General features: G+C 43.3%; 1 protein-coding gene across 1 annotated transcript; it reads right to left on the bottom strand.

The window, feature by feature from the left end:
- LOC139243854 (cell division control protein 45 homolog) lies at window positions 1-25745 on the bottom strand. The gene is made up of 12 exons (XM_070870877.1): window positions 25690-25745; window positions 25477-25527; window positions 24003-24122; window positions 21723-21854; window positions 20844-20942; window positions 15562-15720; window positions 12048-12186; window positions 6704-6787; window positions 5051-5169; window positions 4205-4281; window positions 2794-2860; window positions 1-1001 (listed from the first exon to the last, which is right to left on the bottom strand). The coding sequence occupies exons 1-11, from the start codon at window positions 25743-25745 to the stop codon at window positions 2796-2798; spliced, it is 1101 nt and encodes a 366-aa protein (XP_070726978.1). The 3' UTR covers window positions 1-1001; window positions 2794-2795.
- Window positions 25746-25995: the final 250 nt, after the last annotated feature.

Genomic DNA, 25995 nt, shown 5'->3' with positions numbered 1-25995 from the left:
GCTGAGGGAAGAAATTGTATTGTTTGCAGTCATAGGAACAGGAGTAGGACTTTCAGTCAGGCACCAGGTTCCTTAATGGTGCTTCAAAATTCACTACTAATGATGCAAGTGGAATTACAGCTTTATTCTAGTTCTTTAAACCAGAAATTTTGAGAGCTTTTATCAAACTGATGCAAGGCTGTACTCGTGTTTTCTGGGAACCAGTGTAGCGACAATGAGAAATAATCAGCAGTTAAAATGTTGGGATGGAACAGGAGAGACAAGAAAATCATCAGCATGCACACAAGAAACCACAAGCTGCCACATTTGTTTGCAACTTTCACTTTTATAACGAATATTGATTTTGGCAAGTAAAAAAAATTAAAATAGGAAAAAAATGCAGGAGTCTCAGTAGCAGCCCCAAAAACAACAACAACTTGTATTTATATAGCGCCTTTAACGTAGTGAAATGTACCAAGGCACTACACAGGAGTATTATGAGATAAAAAATTTGACACAGAGCCGCATCAGTAGAAACTTGTGCAGGTGACGGAGGTAGGTTTTAAGGAGCACCTTGAAGGAGGAAAGAGAGGTAGAGGCGGAGAGGTTTAGGCAGGGAGTTCCAGAGCTTGGGGCCTAGGCACCAGAAGGCACGGCCACCAATGGTTGAGTGATTATAATCAGGGATGCTCAGGAGGGCAGAATTAGAAATAGGTGATTCTCCACATCTGTCAGGAATAGACAGAGAGCAGGCACTTCCACAAAAGGAGAAAATGTACAATGCAACAATTCATACATAAAATTGGGACTGATTTTATTTAAAATTTATGGCAGTAAAATCTGGTAAATAGCACATCTACAATATTATATAATTTACAATCCAATATTTAAGATTAAAAATGTCAGTAAAACATGAGATCAGGACAGGCAGGTAATTTGTACACTTTACACAATACAAGACTAAATACAAACAAAAGAACAACCTCGTGTCTTCTCAGAGTCAAAAATCACCAGACATGCTCCTGAAGAATGAGAAACAGGAAGTATTAGTTGAACCTCACACCAAGTGTAAGAAGTTAAAATACAGCAAAGATTTATGATATGCCTGGTTGGGTAACAAGAATTCAGAATAACACACCAGTTTGTTTAATCAAGAATTAAGCCTTCCACGTACATCATTTTACAGCTAATTGGTTAAAAAAAATGCTGTATGCTTCTTTAGAAAGAGGGACAATAACACCTTCCATTCTGGACTCCTAGACATGAATCAAACCCAGCAACAGGACCATAAGAACGCAAGAAATAGGAGGAGTAGGAATTTTGGTCCCCCGAGCCTGCTCCACCATTCAATAAGATCATGTCTGATCTGATCTTGGCCTCAATGTCATTTCCCTGCACACTCTCAATAACCCGTGACTCCCCTATCGTTCAAAAATGTGTCTATCTCCACCTTAAATATATTCAATAACCCAGCCTCCGCAGCTCTCAGGGATAGAGAATTCCAAAGATTCACGACCCTCAGAAAATAAATTCCTCCTCATCTCCGTTTTAACTGGGTGACCCCTTATTCTGAAACTATGCCACCGAGTTCTAGATTCCCCGAGGGGAAACATCCTCTCTGCATCTACCCAATCAAGCCCCCTCAGAATCTTATATGTTTCAATAAGATCACTCTATCCCCCTTGCAATAAAGGCCAACATTCCAGTTGCCTTCCTAATTACTTGCTGTACCTGCATACTAACCCAGATCCCTCTGTACCACAACATTTTGTAGTCTCTCACCATTTAAATAATAATTTGCATTTTTATTCTTCCTACCAAAGTGGATAACCTCACATTTTCCCACATTATACTCCATCTGCCAAATTTCTGCCCACTCACTGAGCCTATCTATATCCCTTTGCAGGTTCTTTGTGTCCTCTTCGCAATTTGCTTTCCCACCTATCTTTGTATCATCAACAAATTTGGCTACATTACACTCGGTCCCTTCATCCAAGTCATTAATATAGTTTGTAAATAGTTGACGCCCCAGCACTGATCCCTGTGGCACCCCACTAGTTAGTTTGTTGAATGGTGCCACCCCCCTCCCAAAAAAAATCCTGAAAATGCTCACAGATAATCACATAGACACAAGTGATATAAACAGGCACTATAAAACCAGTGACAATCTTGCAGTATGTGCTTGGAATAAAGAGTAAACTTTGTAATAAGACCCATGACAGACTGTAATTAAAATGCCAAAACCCCATCATAATGTCATTTTAGGGTCATATTGCTTGCATGTGCAGTTTAGCTGGCTACTTATTCAGCACTGTAAAATCACCTGCATTATAAGCATCTGCTTATACATTATACACCATTTTCTTTTGATCCAACTTTGCTTACAGTATCATTTTACTATATTGGCATAAGCCTTGACTGTTTTGCCTTTCTATTCTCCCTTGCACCGTTCCTGGGTAATGTAGCTCACAATTGCATCTGGTTTTATTCTGTCATCACAGTTTACTGGGTATGTTTAAAATTACAGTTGAATTCAGCTGACATTCATGTGATGCCCTTGTTGTAAGCAGGTTGGATGGTTCGTGGATTGACGTCACTGGTTCTACAGCCCAGGAGTCAGCCCCAGTTTCACAAGTCATTTCACTTCAAAAAGGTATTTCTACTTTCCATGGGCACATTACGATCACCTAATTCATAAAGTCAGCAGATTCATAAAATGGAATTATACTTGCATAGTGTGTTTCTGAAGAGTCATTGATCCGTTAGACCAGAAACACTGGGTATTCCTGCTTCAGTAATTGAAGCTGCACTCACCTTTATGACAGCAGAGAGATCAGTGCATCCAGAAATTTGCTACGGTCCTCAGTTTTCAGTTCAATTACTGTAATAAAAAGACTACTGATTAATTGAAATGCTGTCACTTGCATGAACACAGGACTGGCAACATCTTAAATATCTTGCGCCAACATGAGTGGCAACTGGTTAAGTTGGTCTGATCGAGTTCAATCAGTACCAAATAGATGACTCGTGGGGAGGGGGAAGGGGGAGGGTGATTTCCTACTGGAATAGGTCTATATGCACAACATGTAGAACAAACAATCTGTAATTAGACACAAGATACTTCATGCAAGTTATAGAGATGCAATTAGATAAAGGTGTAGCTTGCAGTACCAGTAGTGTCACTTTAATTCTCCGCTCCACTCCCACTCTGACCTCTCTGTCCTCGGACTCCTGCACCGTACCAATGAAGCTCAACACAAGCTCGAGGAACAGCATCTCATCTTTTGTTTAGGCACTTTACAGCCTTCTGGACTCAACATCGAGTTCAACAATTTCAGACTATAACCTCTGCCCATAATTTGATCTGATGTATTTGTTCTCTCTCTATGTATCCCATGGCAGCCGTTAATTATCCTGCCATTCACACCCTATCTGAACAAATCTTTTTCTAACTTCTGCTATTACCATCTCATCCCTTTTGTCTCTCAAATCTCTCCTGTCTTCCACCTATCACATAACTTCCCTTTTGTTCTTTCCTCCCCTCCCCCTTTCAGTGCTCCTTAAGCATCTGTTACATCTTGAACTTTTCCAGTTATGATGAAGGGTCATCGATAGAAACGTTAACTCTGTTTCTCTCCACAGATGCTGCCTGACCTGCTGAGATTTCCAGCATTTTCTGGTTTTATTTCAAATTCCAGCATCCGCAGTATTTTGCTTTTGTATTGTTGTAGTATTGTATAGTTGTTGCTGTGAAATGTTTATTCAGCAAGCACTGTTCTTAAGCTTAGAATATCTCACTGGATACTGATGTTATCTCGAAAATACTGGGCTTCATGTCAGATACTAGAGGATCAAAAACCCACCAGGATAAATTCCTTATTTATCACACACCATCAGCTACCCAGAGTGTTCTTTATGTATCGAATCTGACCTTTCTAAAATTACTTCAACTATTTCTCAGTTAACACACAACCTCTATCCTGTAATGCTCGTGCATGGAATGATTTCCCTCTACTGTATTATAAGGAAGTCCTAAAACAATTGTTTTAAGTGGTGCACAATATTTGCCACATATTACACACACACACACACCCTGCAATCAATCACAATTACACAGGGAAATGAAGAAAAATTCTTCCTCAAACTGGCCTTCAGGGATAGTCACTATCAGCATTATTACTGAACTTGGTCTCACAGCAGCACAGTGATCTAAAAGGTTACTTACTGGAAATATCAAAGTGATCATGCAGAGTCCTCGAGCTGGTACTTTCGGCTGCCTTCTCAAACGCTTTGCCAAAGAAACTGGAAAAGAGTGATGATCATTTACTGAATTTCCAGCATCACCACCTCAGCAATTTTACACCCTACTTCAGAATGTGATACACAGCACTCAATTTGGAGCTGCAGAGTTGATCCAAACAGCAACATGACAGACTTGTAAATCAACTGAGTTACATAGCAGCTGCAGTCTGAACCGATTCTGGAGGCGGGGGAGGATGGTGGTGGTCGGATGATGAGGGAGCTTGGGGTGGCTAGGAGGAAGCACTCCTGCTTCAACTATTTCTTTCAGTTTGCTCCCCGAGGCAGTCCTCACCACGCTGTAGCTGCCGGAAATCCAGAGGCCCAGCATCCCGGGCTGCCTGTTTGGTCACGGTTAAACCGCAGTACATGTTAAATCAGAGGCTTCCAGCCTCATTATAATATTTAAAGTGCCAACCCGCTGCCAGGGAGCGGGTTGGATGCCCACCCCCCTGTCAAACCTGGAAGTGGGCGGGTTGGAGTCGGGATTCACATTTTTAATACTTTAACCACCCAGCCCGAACTCACTCGTTTTTGGGGGTTAAAATTCCTCCCAATGATTCAGTTTCCAGTTTGTTCATTTTCAAAACTGTATCCGTGGGAAGTGCTGCTCCAATTGAGATCAGCAAACTCAACACAGCCGAAAATCCAACGTGGGACCTTCTTACTCTGCCTGGTTCAGTCGCACATCAGTTGCTGGCATTCATCATTGGGGGAAGTACTGTATCTTCCATTTACACACCATCAACATGGCGCTTAGTTACTGACTCACTTCTTTTTGTCTGAGCTCTCAGTTTCTGGTGGGATTCCAATCACGATCACTGTTCCCTTCTCCAGGTCCATCGGTGCCGCCATGACCAGCGGGAGCACTTTACACCGTTTGTTCTTGGTCTGCAGGGAACAACAAATGCAAAATGAAGACGGTGAGAGCAGTGCTTATTAAATATTCTACTCAAACACCAAACACAGACATGGAATTGAAGCAGCTTCTACCAATCCCTTTGAACAGACAAGCTCTTCTTTTGATTTCCTCTCTGGATCAGAAATAAAGACTGCAATGTAACAATTATGTAAGATTCCCTTTTAACATGGCACAATTGCATTAGAATAGTTCTACGATTACTATGGGCTCAGATATACTAGACAGTGTGTTATGGAAGCGTACAGACCAGAAGGTTCCACGGTTTGATGCTTGTCTGTGCTGAGTTAGCTGACCTCAGCTTTGTGTTACAACACAAAAATAAAATCACTGCTGTGCTAAGCAACTTCCTCACTATATTTAATTCATATCTATATGTCCATCACCTGTGGCGTTGCACATAGGGAGCCAATTCGAAGTGCAGTTTTGTGGTCCAACTGGTTTAGAGAGGATAATTGAAGGGAGGGAAGGCAAGAGACAGAGGGAGCATGGGAAAGAGGAAGAAACAGGAGGTGGAAGGAGGAGAGAGAGAAGGCAGATGGAGGGGAGAGAGAGAGAGAGAGAGAGAGCAGGTAGGAGGAGGAGGGGGAGGAACGGAAAAAGGGAGGGGATGGTGCAGGTGGTGGTGATGAGGGGCGTGGTAGCGGTGGAGAAGAGCAGAGGCTATAGGGGTTGAGCAAGTAGTTCAAAAGACGAAGAGATAATTTTAATATCCTCCTCCTCCCAGTGGCAATGACCCATGTCTAGGATTATTTGCACAATGCACAGGAGGGAGCGAGGCGGGAATGGTAATGGGTCATGCGCAGGAGTGTGTGGGCAGAGGGGGCCTAGGTCCCAAACTAACGAATGATCCAACTGGGAGCACTAGCAACATTAATTTCAATTTTATGACATGAACGCTAAAAGTTGGGTAAGTATTCCAGACAAACAAGCAAATCAAAGAGTATTACATACAGGATTTCACAAACATTTCTAATTGAGTGAATAAATAATTCCCAAATCAAATATCAATCCTCTGTCCCTCCCCCTCACTTTTCATCATGCACCAACTCATGCCGAGGTATTGGTCCACAGGCACCAAGTACCTCATCCAAGCAGCCATTCACCATGCAAGAGCCCAAATGTTGAGCGTTGTACACCACAACTAAAGAAAATCCAATTCTCTCAGCCACATCATAATTTTACAGCCTGCTTCACTGGACAGTAATCGGAATCAGAAGCCCCGACTGATGTTCCCGCTCAGGAGCAGAGACGAATTGCAACATCCCTACTGCCACCTGGCAGAGGTCAGCTGTTTGCACAGACTGGAAATCAAACCAGGGATCTTCTGGTCTGCATGGCTCAGATACGTACTTGCTAAATGAGCCAGCAAGAAAGCTCCAAAACAGTTCGGTATTTTTCAGCATGAATCCAGAGAAACATCATGCTGATTTTATACAGTTTTCACTATGGCAAAACCCTCAGTTGTAGTGAAGCCCTCCTTTGACCTCGGAGACACATACGTACCGAGCGGACAAAACACTTGAGCAGGTGCTTGCACAAAAGTTTCATACAAATGGGTTTTGAATAGATCTTCACGTCTGGAGTGCCCTGCAGATGAAGGAAAGGATTTACTTAAAACAAGAACACAAATGCTTGATTACATGTTAAATAAATCACAATCTTGGTTAAGGATGCTAGAGTGCAGGAAATTGAAACAAATGACAACCTTAAGGTGCCAAATCTATAAGTTCTGAAGGAGGGACTGCACTTGGAAAGCAGACTGTTCTCTCCACAGGTGCTGCTTGAGTGTTTAGTTTTTTTCTGTTTGTGTTTTATATTTCATTTTGGCTGGATTAGGTCGGTGTTGATTATTGAAACCTCATGTCTGCTTTGTTCCTTACTTTAAAAAATGTTATTTCTTGGATGCCAGTGACACTGGCAAGGCTCCATTTAATGCCCATCACTCATTGCCCCATGGTGGCTGTAGGCCTTCTCCTTGAACCACTGAGGTCTTTGTGGTGATATTGCTCCCAGATAGCGTTACGTAAAGAATTTCAGGATTCTGACCAAACAACTATGCCTAAGTCAGGTGGTGTGTGTCTTGGAGAACATGGAGGTGATGGTGCTCCTGCAATCTTGCTGCTCTAGTTCTTAGTGATAGAGGTCACAAGGGAGAGAGGTCTGATGAAGTAACCTTGTAAGTTCCTGTAGATCGTACATACTGCAGCAACAGTGCACCAATGGTGGATGATGTAGCAATTGAGTCCACTGGCTGGGGTGCTAATGGTGTTGAACTTAAGTGTTTTTGTGGCTGCACTCATTCAGGTGAGTATTACATCACTCTTCTGAATTGAGCCTTGTAGATGCTGGAGAGGGTTTGAGTGATCAAGAGGCAAGTCAATCGTTGCAGAATATCCAGCCTCTGACCTCATAGTCATAATGTTGATCTGTCTAGTTCAGTGCAGCTTCTGGTCAATGCTGACCTCCAGATGTTGATACTTGTAATGATGGTGCTGGTGAAAGCCATGGGGAGATGGGTGGGATTTCTCTTGCTTGAGATGTCATTATCTGGCACTTATGTGACACACCTGCCACTTGTCAGCCCAAGCTGGGTTATTATTCAGGTCCTGTTGTAGGTTGGCATGGCCTGCTTCATTATTGAAAAGTTGTGAATGTACCTGAAAACTGTGGAATAGTCGATGACCATCCTAAATTCTGACCTTATGATGGAGGAAAGGTCACTGATAAAGTATCTGAAGGTGGTTCGGCAAAGAACACTTTGCTGAGGAACTCTTGCAGGTACGTACTGAGTTGTAAGGACTGGCCATAGGAACAGGAGAAGGCCATTCAGCCCTTTGAGCCTGTTCCGCCATTCTATGAAATCATGGCTGATCTGCGACCTAACTCCATATACCCGCCTTTAGCCCATATTCCTTAAATCCTTTGGTTAACAAAAAGCTTTCAATTTCAGATTTAAAATTAATAATTGATCTAGTGCCAATTGTCCTTTGCGGAAGAGAGTTCCAAACTTCTACCACCCTGTGTTTGTGTGTGTATAGAAGTGTTTACTAATTTCACTCCTGAAACGTCTGGCTCTAATTTTTAGGCTATGTTCCCAAGTTCTAGAATCCCCAACCAGCGGAAATAGTTTCTCTCTATCTACCCTATCTGCTCCTCTTAATATCATGAAAACTTCGATCAGATCACCCCTTAACCTTCTAAATTCTAGGGAATACAATCCTGATTTGCGTAATCTTTCCTCGTAACTTAACCCTTGAAGTCCGGGTATCATTCTGGTAAACCTACGCTGCACTCTCTCCAAGCCAATATATCCTTCTTACGGTGTGGTGCCCAGAACTGCTCACAGTACTCCAGGTGTGTTCTAACCAGGGTTTTGTATAGCTGCAGCATAATTTCTACTCCCTTGTATTCTAGCCCTCTAGATATAAAGATATATCAAGTGTGACTGCTGGCTCTGGAGGGTTTTCCCTTTGACCCCCTTGAAGACATACTCAGCCAAATACTGCCTTGATGTAAAGGGCAGCTACTCTCGCCTCCTAGAATATAAGATAAGAAATAGGAGCAGGAGTAGGCCATACAGCCCCTCGATCCTGCTCCACCATTCAATAAGATCATGGCTGATCTGATCTTGGCTTCAACTCCACTTTCCTGCCTGTTCCCCATAACCCTTTACTCCCCTATAGTTCAAACATCTGTCTATCTGAGCCTTGAATATATTCAATGACTTGGCCTCCACAGCTCTCTGGGGTAGAGAAGAAATTCCTCCTTATCTCCGTCTTAAATGCGCGATTCCTTATTCTGAAACTATGCTCCTTAGTTCTAGATTCCCCCATGAGAGGAAACATTCTCAGCATCTACCCTGTCAAGCCCCTTCAGAATCCTATATGTTCAATAAGATCACCTTTCATTCTTCTAAACACCAATGAGTACAGGCTCAACCTTTCCTCAGAAGACAACCCCTTCACCCCAGGAATCAACCTAGTGAACCGTCTCTGAACTGCCTCCAGTGCTGATCTGGCATTCTGCACTCGTATCCATGTCTACATCAAGTTTATGAAGAAGTCTGGAACTGATTGGTTCTGGTGGAACTGGAACTGAGTGCTGGTTAGTAAATTATAGGTGAGGTATTTGCTTGATGGAACTACTGATGACTCGCATCACTTCACTAATGATTGGGAAGAGACAGAGGGTATACTTGTCAGGGTAGATTTAGTCTGTTTTTTTGGGTGCACAAGACATACCTGGGAAATCTGCCTCATTGTCAGGTAGATGCCTGTGTCATAGCTGCACTAGAACAGCTTGGCTAGGGAAGGGGCTAGCTCTGGTGCATTAGTCTTCAGCACTATAGCTGGGTGTTGTCAGGATCTACAGCACTCAGCTGCTTAATAAAAATCGGCAAACACGCATTTATGATGGTGGGGTTTTCAGGCGGAGGCCCAATAAGATCATAAGATTGTTTATTTAGCACTTTTGGCTGAAGACAATTGCAAACACTTCAGCCTTATCTCTTGCATTCATGTGCTGGGTACCACCATGCTCAAGGATGGGCATGTTCATAGAGATGGCACCGGCAGTTAGTTGCCCACTACCATTCCTGACTGGATGCGATTTGCTCCCATCCATTTATTGTGGGATCGTTTAGCTCTGTCAATAGCCTGCTGCTTCCGATGTTTAGTAAGTGGTCACCCTGTGTAGTTCACAGCTCATTCTAAAGTATCCCTGATGCTGCTCCTGGCACTCTGCACTCCATATTGAAGCAGGTTTGATCTCCCAGCTTGATGGTGATCAAGGAGTGAGGGATGTGCTGGGCCATGTAAAATGGAGGTCTATCCTTTCGTTTTAAAATGATCAGCTGACTGGCTGAGTAATTCTTTTTGCATCCTGGGCTCTACAACTGTGAAGGCTTACAGGTCAGCAGATGTTACTTCCCCTGGCCTGTCGTCAGTGTCAAGACTCCACACAGCAGAAACCTTCTTTACAGAATACTGTATTTTCAGATTACGAGAAATATAAAGAGAGGCTGTGCTATTGTCACAGGATAAAATAGCATGGCCATTTCCATGTTCCATTTGTTTGTGTTTAACTGATCTTATCTTGAAAGGGAAATAGGTTAAACAAAGCCAGAATATAGACGGAGGGAGTGTGCGCAGAAGGATGTCTGGGTAAATTGCTGTAAAAACCTGAAGAGGGCCGATTATTGCCCAGAACAGACATTTGAAAAATGTGAAGTTAACTTTCCTACAGGGGGAAAAGTAACTGGCTTTTAAGCAATGTGGTTGCACATATTTTTTTTTTTTAAATACCGTCTTGCACTTAGTGGTATTCTGCCTAATTATTGAGATTTTGTACATTCTTTAATGTCTAAATAAACACCAAGTGATTTAAGCCGATATATGTCTGGTCTAGCATGTGAGATTTCCACTTCTGAAGTAATGGAAGACATAGTGGGATCCTACACAAATTGTATATAATGGTGTACTTCTGGATTTTTTTAATATACATTTGAATTATGGAACTATTTCTGTGTTCTGCATTGGGAGCCAAATAGATCTTTGGGGTCATGTGACAGTTGCTGTGGCATGTGGGACACAAGAAACTGCAGCAGAGCAAGGTAGTAATTAGGTGAGGAAGTAGTAGAGATGCAAAGGGATGGGAATAAATACAAGGACATACAGAAAGTGAAGTACTATTAGAGAAAAGAATGTGCTAATGCAGAGAGACACCCACCAGGGCAACTTGGGATGAGCAATAAATGCAGTCTTGCCAGTGTCACCCTACATCCCTGAACAAATAAAAAAGAAAAAACAATGAAAATTTTATAGCCTTTTAATTTATTTTCCTGTTTATTTAGGCGGTGTTCATTTCACAGGAAGAGCCCTTGATATATTATGTTAAGCAGAATATTTAAAAAAGGTGAGAAACTAGTAAACGTTGATGTTCAGAGGAATTTGGGTGTCCTTGTCATGCAGGTACAGCAAGCAATTAAGAAGGCAAATGGCATGTTAGCCTTTATTGTAAGGGGGTTAGAGTACAAGAGTAAGGAAGCCTTGCTGCAATTATACAGGGCTTTGGTGAGACCACACCTGGAGCACTGTGTACAATTATGGTCTCCTTACCCAAGGAAGGATATACTTGCTTGAGAGGGGGGTGCAATGAAAACTCACTTGGTTTATTCCTGGGATGAGTGGGCTGTTCTATGAGAAGAGATTGAGTAGAATGGGCCTATATTCTCTGGAGTTTAGAAGAATGAGAGGAGATATTGAAATGTATAAAATTCTTAGAGGGCTTGACAGGGTAGATCCTGAGATGCTGTTTCTCCTGGCTGGAGAGTCTAGAAAACTAGGGGGCATAGTCTCAGGATAAGGGGTCGGCCATTTAGGACTGAGATGAGGAGAAATATCTTCACTCAGAGGGTTGTGAATCTTTGGAATTCTGTACCCCAGAAGGTAGTGGATGTTCTGTCGTTTTGAGTATATTCAAGACTGAAATTAATAAGATTTTGGGGCAGTAAGGGAATTAAGGGATATGGGGAGAGGGCGGGAAAGTTGAATTGATGTAAAAGTTCAGCCATGATCTCAATGAATGGCCGAGCAGGCTCAGTGGGCCTTATGGCCTACTCCTGTTCCCATCTCTTATGTTATGGTCTGTGGTAAACTCTGGTTTCTTGTAAAAGTGGCATCACCCTGTTCCAGAGTTGTAGAAATATGTTTACCCAAGTCTGATTTGATTTCCCATGGCATTTAGTTCACACTGCAGAAAGTCTGAAACTTTCTAAAAAAATGTCCAATTCCCTAAAAGTCTCTCTCTATCTCTCTCTCTCTCGAGCATGCCCCAGGTTGATCCTTACCTCCTGTAAATAACAGTATAGAAAGGGTCCCTGCGAGATGATGAGATTGGTGCAAATGCAGCTGGCAACTGTTTGGTGAATTGCTCGCAGCTGCTGTTTGGCCAGTTCAAGACCCTGTTGCAGCTTATCCAGGTTAGTCCTGGAGAAAAGAGAACACAAAGTAGTCAACGCTTTCATTATAAGTTATATTTTCCACCTATACACACTTACTTTGAGCATCCTGCTAACAAAAAGCACTTGTAGTGGGGAAAGGCAGGAGGAGGAGGAGGAGGAGGAGGAGGAGGAGGAAGAGGTAGTTTGAATTTCTGGAGGTTCTGCCCTCATCCTCCATATCAACAACAACTTGCATTTCTATAGCACCTTTAAAATAGGAAAACGACCCAAGGTGCTTCATAGGAGCGTTATCAGACAGAATTTGACACTGGCCACATTAGTAGATTTTACGACAGGTGGCCTAAAGCTTGGCCAAAGAGATTGGTTTTAAAGTGTGTCTTAAAGGAGGAGAGAAAGAGCAAAAGAGGTGAAGAGATTTGGGGGAGGAGGGGGAGAGGGGGGAATACCAGAGCTTAGGGCCTCGGCAGCTAAAGGCACGGCCACCAATGGAACGATGAAAAACGGGGATGCTCAAGAGGGAAAAATTGGAGGAGCGTAGAGGTCTCCAAGATTGTAGGGCTAAAGGAGGTTAGTGATGAGGAGTGAGGTCATGGAGGTATCTGAACACAGTGATGAGAATTTTAAAACCGGGCATATTCGGAAACATCATTTTTCCGGGGGGGGGGGGGGGGGGGGGGATGGGTTCTGTGCCTTTTTCACTAAAGTTACACTGGATGATTGGGAGAAACTTCTTGTAATCTCACCTCCTTGGTCTTTACAAAGGCTGCCTGAAATATTCATTTAAATAAGAACATGTCTGTTGATTCCCCACACCGCCTGAACCCAGATTGGTTTATATAAAGCTATTGGCCTTGAAATTCTGTAGGGTTTTTCCCAGTCTCATACTGTAACCTCTGGTGGAGGCAGACTGAACCCCTAGAGAAACGGAGTAAAACAGCCATTTTCCTTTAGTGTCCCGCCGAAGTTATGATGGGAGATTGGGAAGAATCCCCACAGAATTTCGAGGCCAACAACTAAGATCAGGTTAAGGTTGAATTCAGCCCATATATTAAGAATCTGTAGCTTCCCTTCTTTTTTGTGCAATTAAAAGATATTTCAAAAGTACGTATACACTTATTTTTGGTTATGACAATTCTTTTCCACAATATACAAGCAGAACTTAGCAGCTGGATTTTGTATTGCAATGTCAAATCTCACAGCTGTCAATCCCCTCAATTTCTATATTCTCACTTTCAATTAAATAGATAGAATTTGTGGAGAGTTTACTCGGTTTTCAGAAAGTGTTTTTTTCCCCCAACTAGCTGCACAAATCAAGGCAGGCAGTAGCAACAACTCTAAATCCAATCATGATCTGAAGTAATAGCAAGCTTTATTTGAAAACACAAGAGAATAGCATATAACATTATACTGCAACCTGGTTAGACTTCGATATCCATTTAGGGCTGTTGCTGCCCTCTGCCACCTCCATTTTTTAGGGAAGGGTACAAGTACATAGACAGCATCTGGTGGCTGAAACAAGTCACTACAACACTAGATGTTCCCACTGCTACATTTTCCACTGCACTGGACGCTTCATGAGCCAAACCAAATTGTGTGACCCATTAAGCACATAACAGGGATTTAACATGAAGAACCAATAAAGTGGCTGTAAGAACAAGAGCTGTCACAACTGTGAAGTTATGTTCTTATGTCAAAGGACAGATTTGCCACAGAAGTGGTGAAACTGTTGCTAAAAACACAATACTATAAAGCCTGGTGGTGACTGCCGTTTGTGGCTAGATAGTAAACGATTTTCTCTTGCTTACTGACATGAATGTGTAACACATGTCTATGTAGTTCCCAGGAGATTACAGAGATGTGGCGGAAGGGAAGGAGTGTGGATAGGTTTGATGAACTCGCTCATCTTTTCCTGCCCATCATTTTCATATGTTCGTACACTTTCAGCTTTTCCATGAAAAATTAGGAATGTGGGGTTTGGATGAAATATACACCTTCAGTAATCCTCAGGTCAATTAACTGCGCTCAGTGCCCACAATAAGTACCCCTCAAAGCCCATTTCAAAGCAACCATGCTAATTTATAGTGCAGCTATCTCACTGCCAGGCATGCTCTACTCGCGAGATTACAGCATGATCCTGCAACCATCAATATCCAACTACTTCCACAAAACATCTAAACTAATACCTCCCTTTCGATTCTTAAGAGTCATATAAAACTTAAATACAGATAGAAGTGTTGTCAGCAAATTAGATTTGAAAAAACTGCAAGGTTATGGGGAGAATGCATCAAATTTCAGATTTCGCTGAACAACATACGAGTATCCTCGAATGCCTCCAACTTAAAATTCTCATCCTAGCATTTAAATTGCCTCATGGCCTTTCCCCTCTTTAATCTCTTTCAGCATTTGAATCCCCCACAACTCTCCATTTTTTTCGACTCTGGCTTCTCCTGCATCATCCTCTCCTGTCACCCCACCATTGGCAGCCGTGCCTTCAGCCATCTAAACTCCACACTCTGAAACTCTCTCAATAACATTTTCCACCGCTCCACCTTTAAGAAGCTCCTTAATACTCAGCTCTTTGTCCAAGCATTTGATCACCCCAATTAACATCTCCTTCTTTGGCTCGGCATCCATTTTTGTCTGATTACACCTCTTAAATGCGGTGGGACAGTTTCCCAAATGAAAGACGTGTTGCTCTTGCTGTGTTTTGGGATAGATCCAGACCAGCGTAAACTCATCCCCAAAATAAGTTTCCCAACACTGAACATTTTCTGTTTGTCTTAGCTATACTCCTGGAGATACTCCCTGTGCCACCTTAAATAACTATCGTGCCCGCTGCTTTATTTTGAAATTCATATGAAACTCTCTGCAAATCACCTCAGTGTCATGTTTACTCACCGAGACCAAACTTCCATGCCTTTCGTGGAAGCAGTAGCTCAGTGTATATCTGCCAGCTCTAGATGGAATCGAACACCCGATGAATTCACTGGCAACACCGTTATATGACTCGCCGTGAGGCAGATTTTCCTGTCCATGTGCCTGCCACTATTTGATCGTCTGGGCACAGCAAAAGCAGGAAACAATAAGGCGGGGAGAAGTGCACGGTCCTAATGGAACCAGCTTGATTTTTGGTCCATCAATTTAAAAGCACAGAAAATCGAGTGGGTTCCTTTACTGGTGCATCCTCCATTTCAGCAGATATTTGTGTTTTCTCAGTGTCCTGGTATTACAATAGTCCCAGGTGCAGGAACAGGACAATCTGCCCTATGCATTCCTGACAAGCAATTATATTTAACGGTAAACCTCCAGAGAAATGCAATATATTTTTTCTAACATCCCATTCCGGAAATATCCGCACCATGTAGCTCAGATCCTCCCAGTGCCTGAAGACAAACAATACCTGGAAAGGCTATCCAAGGCTTCAATGAAGTTTTCATTCACATCATCTTTCTCAATGTTCTCAAGCAGAGAAGCTGCTGAATAAACAACGTCGCTGGCGAGGAACTTGTTCTTAAACCCAAAATGCACACTAAACGTCTGCACTCGGATATCCTTCATTCTGAAAATAAAAACAATGCCTCCATCAACAATCAGTGTAACAGTTACAAACTGTTCTAATCGACTGGCTGATTATTACGAGAGAAAACAGTTACTAAAAGGTGTTGAATGCTGCTTTTGCTATCTGCCATCAATTCCTACATGCCCTCTGCTGGACAAATCGAAGGGGGAAAAAAATCAGTTTACCACCACCAGTACAGGTCTCTGTAAAAAGGAAGCACTCCATACATGAGTCAGTAATGTATTTTCAGTATAAATTAACTATAACTATAAATAACAGTATTCTTTTCAGGCTGCTTGTTCAAAAAGCGAGAAAGGCATAGAGCGACTAATTGAGGCCAGTCAGCCTAACCTTGCTGGTGGGAAAATTGTTGGAACAAATTCTGAGGGACAGTACTAATTGTCATTTAGAAAGGCAGATTAATCTAGGACAGTCAGCGTGGATTTGTTAAGGGAGGGTCATCTCTGACGAACTTGACTGAACTTTTTGTGGAGGTAATAAAGAGGATTGATGAGGGTGGTGCGTTTGATGTAGTCTACATGGATTTTAGCGAGGCTTTTGACAAGGTCGCACATGGCAGACTGGTCAGAAAAGTAAACGCCCATGGGATCCAAGCGAAAGTGGCAAGTTGGATCCAAAATTAGCTCAGTGACAGGAAGCAAAGGGTAATGGTCGACAAATGTTTTTGTGGCTGGAAAGCTGTTTCCAATGGGCTTCCGCAGGGCCGAGTACTAGGTCCCTTGCTTTTTGTGCTATACATTAATGACATAGGGCCCAAAATTCATCGACATATCGCCCACTACCTGCCCAAAAACGCAAATTTAGTCAAAGAACAGGTACATACAGTCGACATACCGCTGGACAGAAGCTTCATGAGTGACATACTGCCAGGCAGTATGCACCCTGCCCGCCCAAAAGTGCAAGTTTCATGACATACTGGTGGAACTGTATACCGTCCTAGAGAAGGTGCTTTTAAGTGGATCTTAAGTGGGCGGTATGTACTCAGAGCAGATAGGTTTATTTGATATTACACAGATCTTTATAGTTCTCCAGTTTGATGTATTTTTAAATGGATTGCAGTATTTTTTAGTGTTAGGCAATAATATATATGGTTTAATAAAGCCTTATTTACTCCTTTATTAATGAACATAATAAAAATATTAGTCTCTCTGCCCCCGCCCCGCAGCGATCTCTACCCCCCCCACCCCCACAGCGATCTCTAACCCTCCCCCCCACCTCCCTGCCCACAGCAATCTCTTCCTCCCCGCTCCTCTTCCCCTGCCCCCCACAATCTCTTCCACCCCCTCCCTCCCCCACAGCAATCTCAGATCAGCAGTCTCTGGCCTCTAGTCAGTGCCTCTCGGGGGGGCAGAGCTTGACAACCGCGCGCATGCGCAACTCGGGAGCCGAAGATTCCCGAGTCAAAAGGCCTCCTCCGCCGGACACCGCCCGCTGCACTCCGCCGCACTATGCTCCGGTTACCGCCGAGAAAGGAGGGATGAAACTCCCGCCCACCTGGCCCCAGCATTACCGGGTGGTAAAAAATGACGCACCAGGACTGCCGAAAAACGGGTAAAACTTGTGTTTCACCAATTTCGGCCCCTTAGACTTCAATACAGGAGGTATGATTAAGACGTTTGCAGATGATACAAAAATTGGCTGCGTGGTTGATAGTGAGGAAGAAAGCTGTAGACTGCAGGAAGAGATCAATGGACTGGTCAGGTGTGCAGAAAAGTGACAAATGGATTTCAATCCAGAGAAGTGTGAGGTAATGCATTTAGGGAGGGCTAAAGGCAAGGAAATATACAATAAATGGTAGGATACTACGTAATCGTGACCATCAAGAAAGATGACAAATCCGATTGCAGTAATTACATCGGAGTTTCCCTGCTGTCTGCCACAGGGAAAATCATCGCAAAATCCTCCTCAATCGTCTCCTCCCAGTGGCTGAAGAGCTCCTCCCAGAGTCGCAATGCGGATTTCGCCCACTAAGAGGCACAACGGACATGATTTTTACCGCGCGATAAATTCAAGAAATCAACCTCTGTACATGGCCTTCGACTTTGTCAACCAAGAGGGATTATGGAGCGTCCTTCTCAAATTCGGATGTCCTCAAAAATTTGTCACCATCCTCTGCCAGCTTCACAATGACATGCAAACCATGATCCTTACCAACGGATCCACCACAAACCCAATACAAGTGCAGACCGGGGTCAAGCAAGGCTGTGTCATTGCACCAACGCTTTTCTCAATCTTTCTCGCTGCAATGCTTCATCTCACCTTTAACAAGCTCCCCACTAGTATCAAGCTGATCTACAGGACGAATGGAAAATTGTCCAACCTCCGTCACCTCCAGTCCAGAACCAAGGTTGTTACAACCCCTGTCATTGAATTATAGTATGCAGACAACGTTTGCGTTTGTGCACACTGAGGTCAAACTCTATCGTTGACACCTTCATTGAAGTGTACGAGAGACTGGGCCTTATATTAAACATCCATAAGACAAAGGTCCTCTACCAATCTGCCCCCGCCACACAGTATGCCCCCCAATTATCAAGATCCATGATGAGGCCTTGGACAGCGTGGACCACTTTCCATACCTTGGGAGCCTTCTGTCAGCAAGGACAGACATCGATAACGAAATCCAACTACGCCTTCAGTGCGTCAGTGCAGCCTTCGGCCGCTTGAGGAAAAGCGTGTTTGAAGACCAAGATCTCAAACCAAAATCTTCAGAGACATGGACAATGTACAGTAGGCACCTCAAAGCACTGGAAGTATCACCAACGCTGCCTCCGCAAAATTATGGAAATCCATTGGCAGGATAAGCATACCCAGGTCGGTTTTCTTTCTTAGGTCATCATCCCCAGCATCGAGCTTTGATCACGCTCAACCAGCTCCAATGGACGGGTCACATTGTCTGCATGCCCGATACAAGACTCCCGAAACAAGCAGTCTACTCTGAACACCGCCACGGCAAGTGAGCCCCAGGAGGGCAGAGAAATCGCTTCAAAGACACCCTCAAAGCCTTCTTGAAAAAATGCAACATCCCCACCGACTCTTGGGAATCCCTGGCTCAAGACCGCTCAAAGTGGAGGAGAAGCATCCGAGAAGGCACCAAACACTTTGAGTCTCTTCGTCGGGAGCATGTGGAAGGAGCGTATGACAAACCAAGCACCCTACCCATCCATCCCTTCAACCACCACCTGCTACAGAGTCCCTAGATCCCGCATCAGACTCATCAATCACCTTAGAACATGTCGAAGCAAGTCATCCTCAACTCCGGGGGACTGCCTAAGAAGGAGGAGGAGGATACCGAAAAGTGCATAGTAACAGAGGGACCTTGGAATGTATATCCCTGAAGATAACAGGACACGTTGATAAGATGGTTAAGAGGGCATAAGGGATACTTTATTAACCAAGTCATAGAATATAAGAGCAGGGATGTTATGCTAGAACTGTACAAAACACTAGTTAGGCCACAGATAGAGTGAGATGTATAGTTCTGATCACCACATTACAGGAAAGATGTGACTGCACTAGAGAGGGTACAGAGGAGATTTACAAGGATGTTACCAGGACTGGAGAATTTTAGCTATGAGGAAAGATTGGTTAGGCTGGGGTTGTTTTCTTTGGAACGGAGGAGGTTGAGAGGAGACTTGATTGAGGTGTATAAAATTATGAGAGGCCTAGAAAGAGTGGATAGAAAGGACCTTTTTCCCCTAGCAGAGAGGTCAATAACCAGGGAGCATAGATTTAAAGTAACGGGTAGAAGGACTGGAGGGGAGTTGAGGAGAACTTTTTTCACCCAGAGTGTGGTGGGGGTCTGGAACTCACTGCCTGAAAGGGTGGTAGAGGCGGAAACGCTAATTATAGTTAAAAAGTACTTGGATATACACTTGAAGTGCCATAACCTACATGGCCACGGACCAAGAGCTGGAAATATGGAATTAGGCTGGATAGCTCTTTCTCGGCCGGCATCGACATGATGGGTCGAATGGTCTCCTTCTGTGCTGTAAATTTCTATAATTCCATGATTTACCTTTGGTACAATAACTTGTGCTGGCATAGTGTCTCTCGAGAAATAATTTTCATTTGTATAGCACCATCACACACCCTCAGGACATCCCAAAGCACTTTATAGAATATTGATTTTTTTTTTAAAAAGGTATAGCCACTGTCAGTTTGTAGGCTGACACAGCAATCAATTTGTACATAGCAAGGTCCCACAAACACCAAATGAATGAATGAATGAATGACCAGATAATCTATTTTTCCTGATGTTAGTTGAAGGAGCAATGTTGGGGATCTCTGCTTTTCTTCAATAGTGCCATGGGATCTTTTACATCCATCTGAGCAGATAAATGGAGACTCAGTTTAACGTCACATCCAGAGGACAGATTTAGTCTGTCGTGGGGCTTCAGTCTACATCATTATCATAGGCAGTCCCTCGGAGTTAAGGATGACTTGCTTCCACACTAAAAATGAGTTCTCAGGTGACTGAAGAGTCCAATGCGGGACCTACAGTCTCTGTCACAGGTGGGTGGGGTGCCTGGGTTGCCGTGTACTCCTTTCGCTGTTGATGCTTGGCTTCAGCTTGCTCTCGGTGAAGAGACTCAAGGTGTTTAGCGCCTTCCCGGATGCTTTTCCTCCACATTGGGCGGCCTTTGGCCAGGGATTCTCAGATGTCGATGGGGATGTTATATTTTCTCAAGGCGGCTTTGAGGGTGTCCTTGAAGCATTTCTTCTGCCCACCTGAGGCTTGCTTGCCATGTCGGAGCTCCGAGTAGAGTGCTTGTTTTGGGAGTCTCATGTCAATCTACAACCTTTTAACTCAGAGGCAAGTGCTGCAAACTAAGCCAAGCTGACACTCATACGACTGACCCTCCAAAGGCACTTCACACAAGAAAGTCCCAAGCCAGTGAATTCCATCACACAGAAGGACAAGGACAGCAGGTGCATGGGAACACCATCACCTCCAAGGCGATATTTCGCTACTCTTTCATCGTTGCGGGGTCAAAAACCTGGAACACTCACTATTCAGCAGTTTGGAATCACTTTGGCTTCTATTAAAACAAAGCTGCAGTTATTTTATGACGTTATTTTAAGACTCTTCCAATTTTTACCCAAACTTATTAGCCGATTCCTCAATCATTTCTCGTAAATTCTCCTTCAGTGAGATGTCCATGGAATTAAACTTCTGCCTGACTTGTTTCAGAGGGAGTCTGCAACATAGATAAGAAAAATAATAGTTAGATCGAACAAAAGAAACCCAAAACCAACAATTACATAGAGGTCACAGCATGAACAGAAAGGTCAAAAGGCAACATCGCTGACTCGGTTTGTAAAGGCAGGATGCAAGTGAGCCGCATAGACCAAAGGTTCCTAGATTTGATTCCTCCTCTACACTGTTGATCTCAACTGGGTCAGTGGTATGCCCTCTCAAATTGAGCTTTCCACCGCTTGGGCTAGAGAGCAAAAAATAAGCCAGGATTGCTGCTCCTGATCCCTAGCTCTTGACTCCTGGCAAGAGTAATGTGCGAAGAACAAGATCAGGCTCGGCTGTAATGTCCTGTGCTGTCAAATAGCTTACCAACATTCACTGTCTCGGGTCACAAATAAAGCAAGCTACTTCGGGGAGGGGGGACGGTGGTGTGGGGAGGGGGTACTATAGGGCAAACAGCAACCATGGAACAGAACCCTAATACACTGTTAGGAGGAGAGAAAATTATAGCAAAAATGGGGCAGTTAGAAAAGGCTCAATAATTCAAAGCACTGTGGAATCTGGAAATCGATCAGTCTTCTAGAAATTGACTATTATGGGCACCAACCAGTAATTACTCATGGTTTTAAATACAAGTTAACAATAGCCTTTATATTACCTTGGACATGAGGAACATTGATTCTAATTATGCAGTCAGATCTCTTGTCCTTAAACAAGAGTTCATTTGCAAATTGCAAAGTTTTGGATCAGTTGAAGGCGCAATTTGAAAGGGTTCACATACCCCATGTCTGCAAGGAATTCCTGCAGCCTCTTCAGACCTTGCATGGACCACAGCTTGAGATTCGCATAGGTGTAGCTGGAGTGGCATATGCTTTCATACAGTGACCAGTGCTGGTACAGGGCCAGGCGTAGGCTGCAGCAGGCTTGCAGTTAAAGAAAAAAAAAGTAGCCAAATATTTAGAAAACCCACCTTATAATGAGAGGATTACACAAGGCAGTCACTAAACCTCCTGCTAAGGAGCTGTAGTGAGAGTGCACTGAACACATAAGACAAGCATCGGAGGTGAAACGAGGGTTGCACTCCCACTACAATTGCAGTATCAGCGCAAAGTAGTTTCACTTTGACTAATGTTTTGTAATGTAACTCTATAGAGGTAGCGCCTCATCTGATGAGTGTCAGTAGAACTCTCTCTCTGAGCACGCAAACGCACAATGGAGACATAGATCACCACAGGGCCTACCAACTAATGGCACCATGAGTCTATCCTTCTGAGCATTACATTGTGCGACAGCCAACAGGTGAGAGCCTCTTGCTCCATTTCACGGAGCAGTGGCTTAATTAGAGCTTTTGTTTCTTTTCTCAGTCGGGTATTTTCTATTTTCTCTCCTCTTGCTGCACTCTACGTTCGAATGCACCTTCTCGTCCCAAGTAGGCAGGTAATCTATCCCATTGGTCCCATCTAAATCTTTGCAACCAAGAAAATCAGTACTAAAAAGGCCACTCCTATTTGCATTAGGAGAGATCCTGAGAACAAACTACACAGAAGCAATAAGAACATAAGATATTAGAAGCAGGAGTAGCCATTGTGCATGAATCTCAAAAAGTTAGTTTGCAGGTGCAGCAGGTAATCAGGAAGGTGAATGGAATGTTGGCCTTCATTGTGAGAGGGATGGAGTACAAAAGCAGGGGGGGTCCTGCTGCAACTGTACAGGGTATTGGTGAGGCCGCACCTGGAGTACTGCGTGCAGTTTTGGTCACTTTACTTAAGGAAGGATATACTAGCTTTGGAGGGGGTACAGAGACGATTCACTAGGCTGATTCCAGAGATGAGGGGGTTACCTTATGATGATAGATTGAGTAGACTGGGTCTTTACTCGTTGGAGTTCAGAAGGATGAGAGGTGATCTTATAGAAACATTTAAAATAATGAAGGGGAGAGACAAGATAGAGGCAGAGAGGTTGTTTCCACTGGTAGGGGAGACTAGAACTAGGGGGCACAGCCTCAAAATACAGGGGAGCCAATTTAAAACCGAGTTGAGAAGGAATTTCTTCTCCCAGAGGGTTGTGAATCTGTGGAATTCTCTGCCCAAGGAAGTAGTTGAGGCTAGCTCATTGAATATATTCAAATCACAGATAGATAGATTTTTAACCAATAAGGGAATTAAGGGTTACGGGGAGAGGGCGGGTAAGTGGAGCTGAGTCCACGGCCAGATCAGCCGTGATCTTGTTGGGTGGCGGAGCAGGCTCGAGGGTCAAGATGGCCTACTCCTGTTCCTAATTCTTATGTTCTTATTAATGTTGGGGAAGTCCAGAACCAGGGGTCACAGTCGAAGGATAAGGGGTAAGCCATTTTGGAATGAGATGAGGAGAAACTTCTTCACCCAGAGAGTGGTGAACCTGTGGAATTCTCTACCACAGAAAGTTGTTGAAGCCAATTCACTAAATATATTCAAAAAGGAGTTAGATGTAGTCCTTACTACTAGGGATATCAAGGGGTATGGCGAGAAAGCAGGAATGGGGTACTGAAGTTGCATGTTCAGCCATGAACTCAGTGAATGGTGGTGCAGGCTCGAAGGGCCGAATGGCCTACTCCTGCACCTATTTTCTATGTTTCTATTTGACCCCTCGAGTCTGCTCCGCCATTTAATAAGATCATGGCTGATCTGATCATGGACTCAGCTCCACTTCCCTGCCCGTTCCCATAACCCTTTATTATAAGCTTCTATTTGCTTAAAAATACTGAATAGTCAAAGAAACATGAAACTTCACATTCATGACTTTAATAACATGAGCATCAGATCACACTGATGTGAAGCCATTAGTTGCAGGCCCAGCAGTCACAAATTATGCTTCTCGACTGTATTGAAAACAATGGAAATAAATTGATTTCAGATCCACTGAGATAATAAAGCTCAACTTAGTAACACAGAGCGAATGTATTTTAAGAAAGTGCAGTTGATGTATTATGATAGCATTTATAATGTTCAGTGCACAGTAGCTCTGGTATTCACTTGGTCATCTTTGCCTAATTGCTTTGTTCCATTCTGTGATTAAAGGATACTCATAGTCAAAGGAGATCCTCATGCAGTCAATAGAAAGTGTGTTCTCCTCATCCTCATTGCGATGATTGTGTCGCGAGACGTGACGCTGCACGGTGCCAACATCCGTCACATACTTCATGCTGCAGAACAAGAAGATACGCTGTAATTAAGCCTTATTCTATGACCAACAGAAACAGAAATCAAAATCAGAGGTTTCACAAAACAAGCTTTTACCCTACGCCTTTAATGTAATAAAATAGCCCAAGGCACTTCACAGGAGCATAATCAGACAAGAGAGAGAGAGAGAGAGAGAGTTGGAGGGGTTTAAAGAGGGAATTCCAGAGATTAGGGCCTAGACGACTGAAGGCACGGCCGCCAATGGTGGGGTAAAGGAGTGGGGGATGCACAAGAGGCCAGAGTTGGAGGAACGCAGAGTTCTTGGAGGCTTGTAAAGCTGGAGGTTACATAGCTAGGGAGGGGTGAGGCCATGGAGGGATTCAAACACAAAAATGAAAATATTAAATCCTCAGATTATATGCCTATGGGAGTCCACGATTTAATTTATTACTGCAATAAATATACACAAGTATTGAACAATCGTAAAAGTAATCCAGATTGTTGAATAAATATGTAATTAGGATAATGTGACACCCCAATCATGAGGAATGGGGGCAGTGAAAGAAGAGGAATACATTGTCCTGGTATTCTTCCTGCTCCCATAGTATCTTCAGAATTAGAGACTGTTCTCGGCCACCCACTTTGAAATTGGGTCAAATGATCAGAATTACAAGATTGCATTCCTTTAAAATTTCTAAAGAACTATGCAGATTTTGTTGGTGACTTAGCAGCTTCCAGAAGGACATTCCATGACAGCTATATCGTGGCTAACTTTCCTGTGGAATAGCTGCAAGTATCGTGGCATTCTTGGCAGCCAATTATAATTAGCCAGTTGATAATCTCAACTGGATCCCTGCATTTCTCACAACTAATTCCTATAGAACCTACCACATGTTGTGTAATGTTAGGTGTATTAAAATTCTAATTCATTTCAAATAGATTTTCTGTTGCAACAGTCAAAGAGAAGACATTAGGAAGCTCCACATTAAGGAGCCTAGACTGATCAAAGAAATTCAATCAAAGAGTGTTCACAGTAGAGGACTGGGTTAATGCATTGTTTCACTTCTGACATCTGGGTTCCAATCCTACCCAGATTGATCGGATGAAAGGATTGTGCAGAAGACTTGGACCCCGACCCAAGTCTGAGTAAGTGCGGGCACTCATTTAGTAATCTAACTCAAATGTGGCCACAGAGATGGTTTAAATGGATGAAATGGAAATTTCAATGATGCACTTGGAAGTTCTCTTCTCAGCTTAGAGTTAAGGAAAATTGTTAGAGAAGGATATTGTGCATCTAATTAATACTATGCTCACAACCTGGGATTCCTCCCATTGACATTGGGTTTAAAAAGTGCAGAAGTATTCCAGAATACTTACTGTGTGATTTTGTCATGAATCCATTGGTCCGTCAAGCCGACAATAGCCCACCTAGAATTTTTTTTAAAAAGGGTCAAGTACAGAATTACTGCAGGGAATAGGGTAAATGTCTTACTTTCTAATGCGCAACACTGGAATTGTCAGCAAGAAAGCTGGGAACTGATAGATAAATCATTTTCTATAACATTAACCATAAATGCAGGAATCACTTACCACAACATATCATTTGAATCCTTAGACATGATCCAGGCCAGCTCAAATATCACCATGGCAGACTGCAGGCAAGACACAGAGTTACTAACTAATGAGCTCTGGTTAATCAGATTTAGCAAGGCCTTGAGCCATAGTTCAGCATTGCAGCTTCTAAAATATAACATACACAATGCGCCATGTGAGCCCTGGCTGCGCGGCAGTCATTAAAGGCGAGGGCCCACTGTTTTTTTTTCCCCGGCCAACTTTCATGTCGGCCGGACTATTGTGCTCCGAAGTTCGGCCGAAACCCTTCATGGTGACCCAGTG

This window comes from Pristiophorus japonicus, unplaced genomic scaffold, assembly GCF_044704955.1.
Source record: "Pristiophorus japonicus isolate sPriJap1 unplaced genomic scaffold, sPriJap1.hap1 HAP1_SCAFFOLD_1891, whole genome shotgun sequence".
NCBI lineage: Eukaryota > Metazoa > Chordata > Chondrichthyes > Pristiophoridae > Pristiophorus > Pristiophorus japonicus.
The sequence above is the reverse complement of the archived record's forward strand: the minus strand, read 5'-3'. Positions and strand labels throughout refer to the sequence as shown.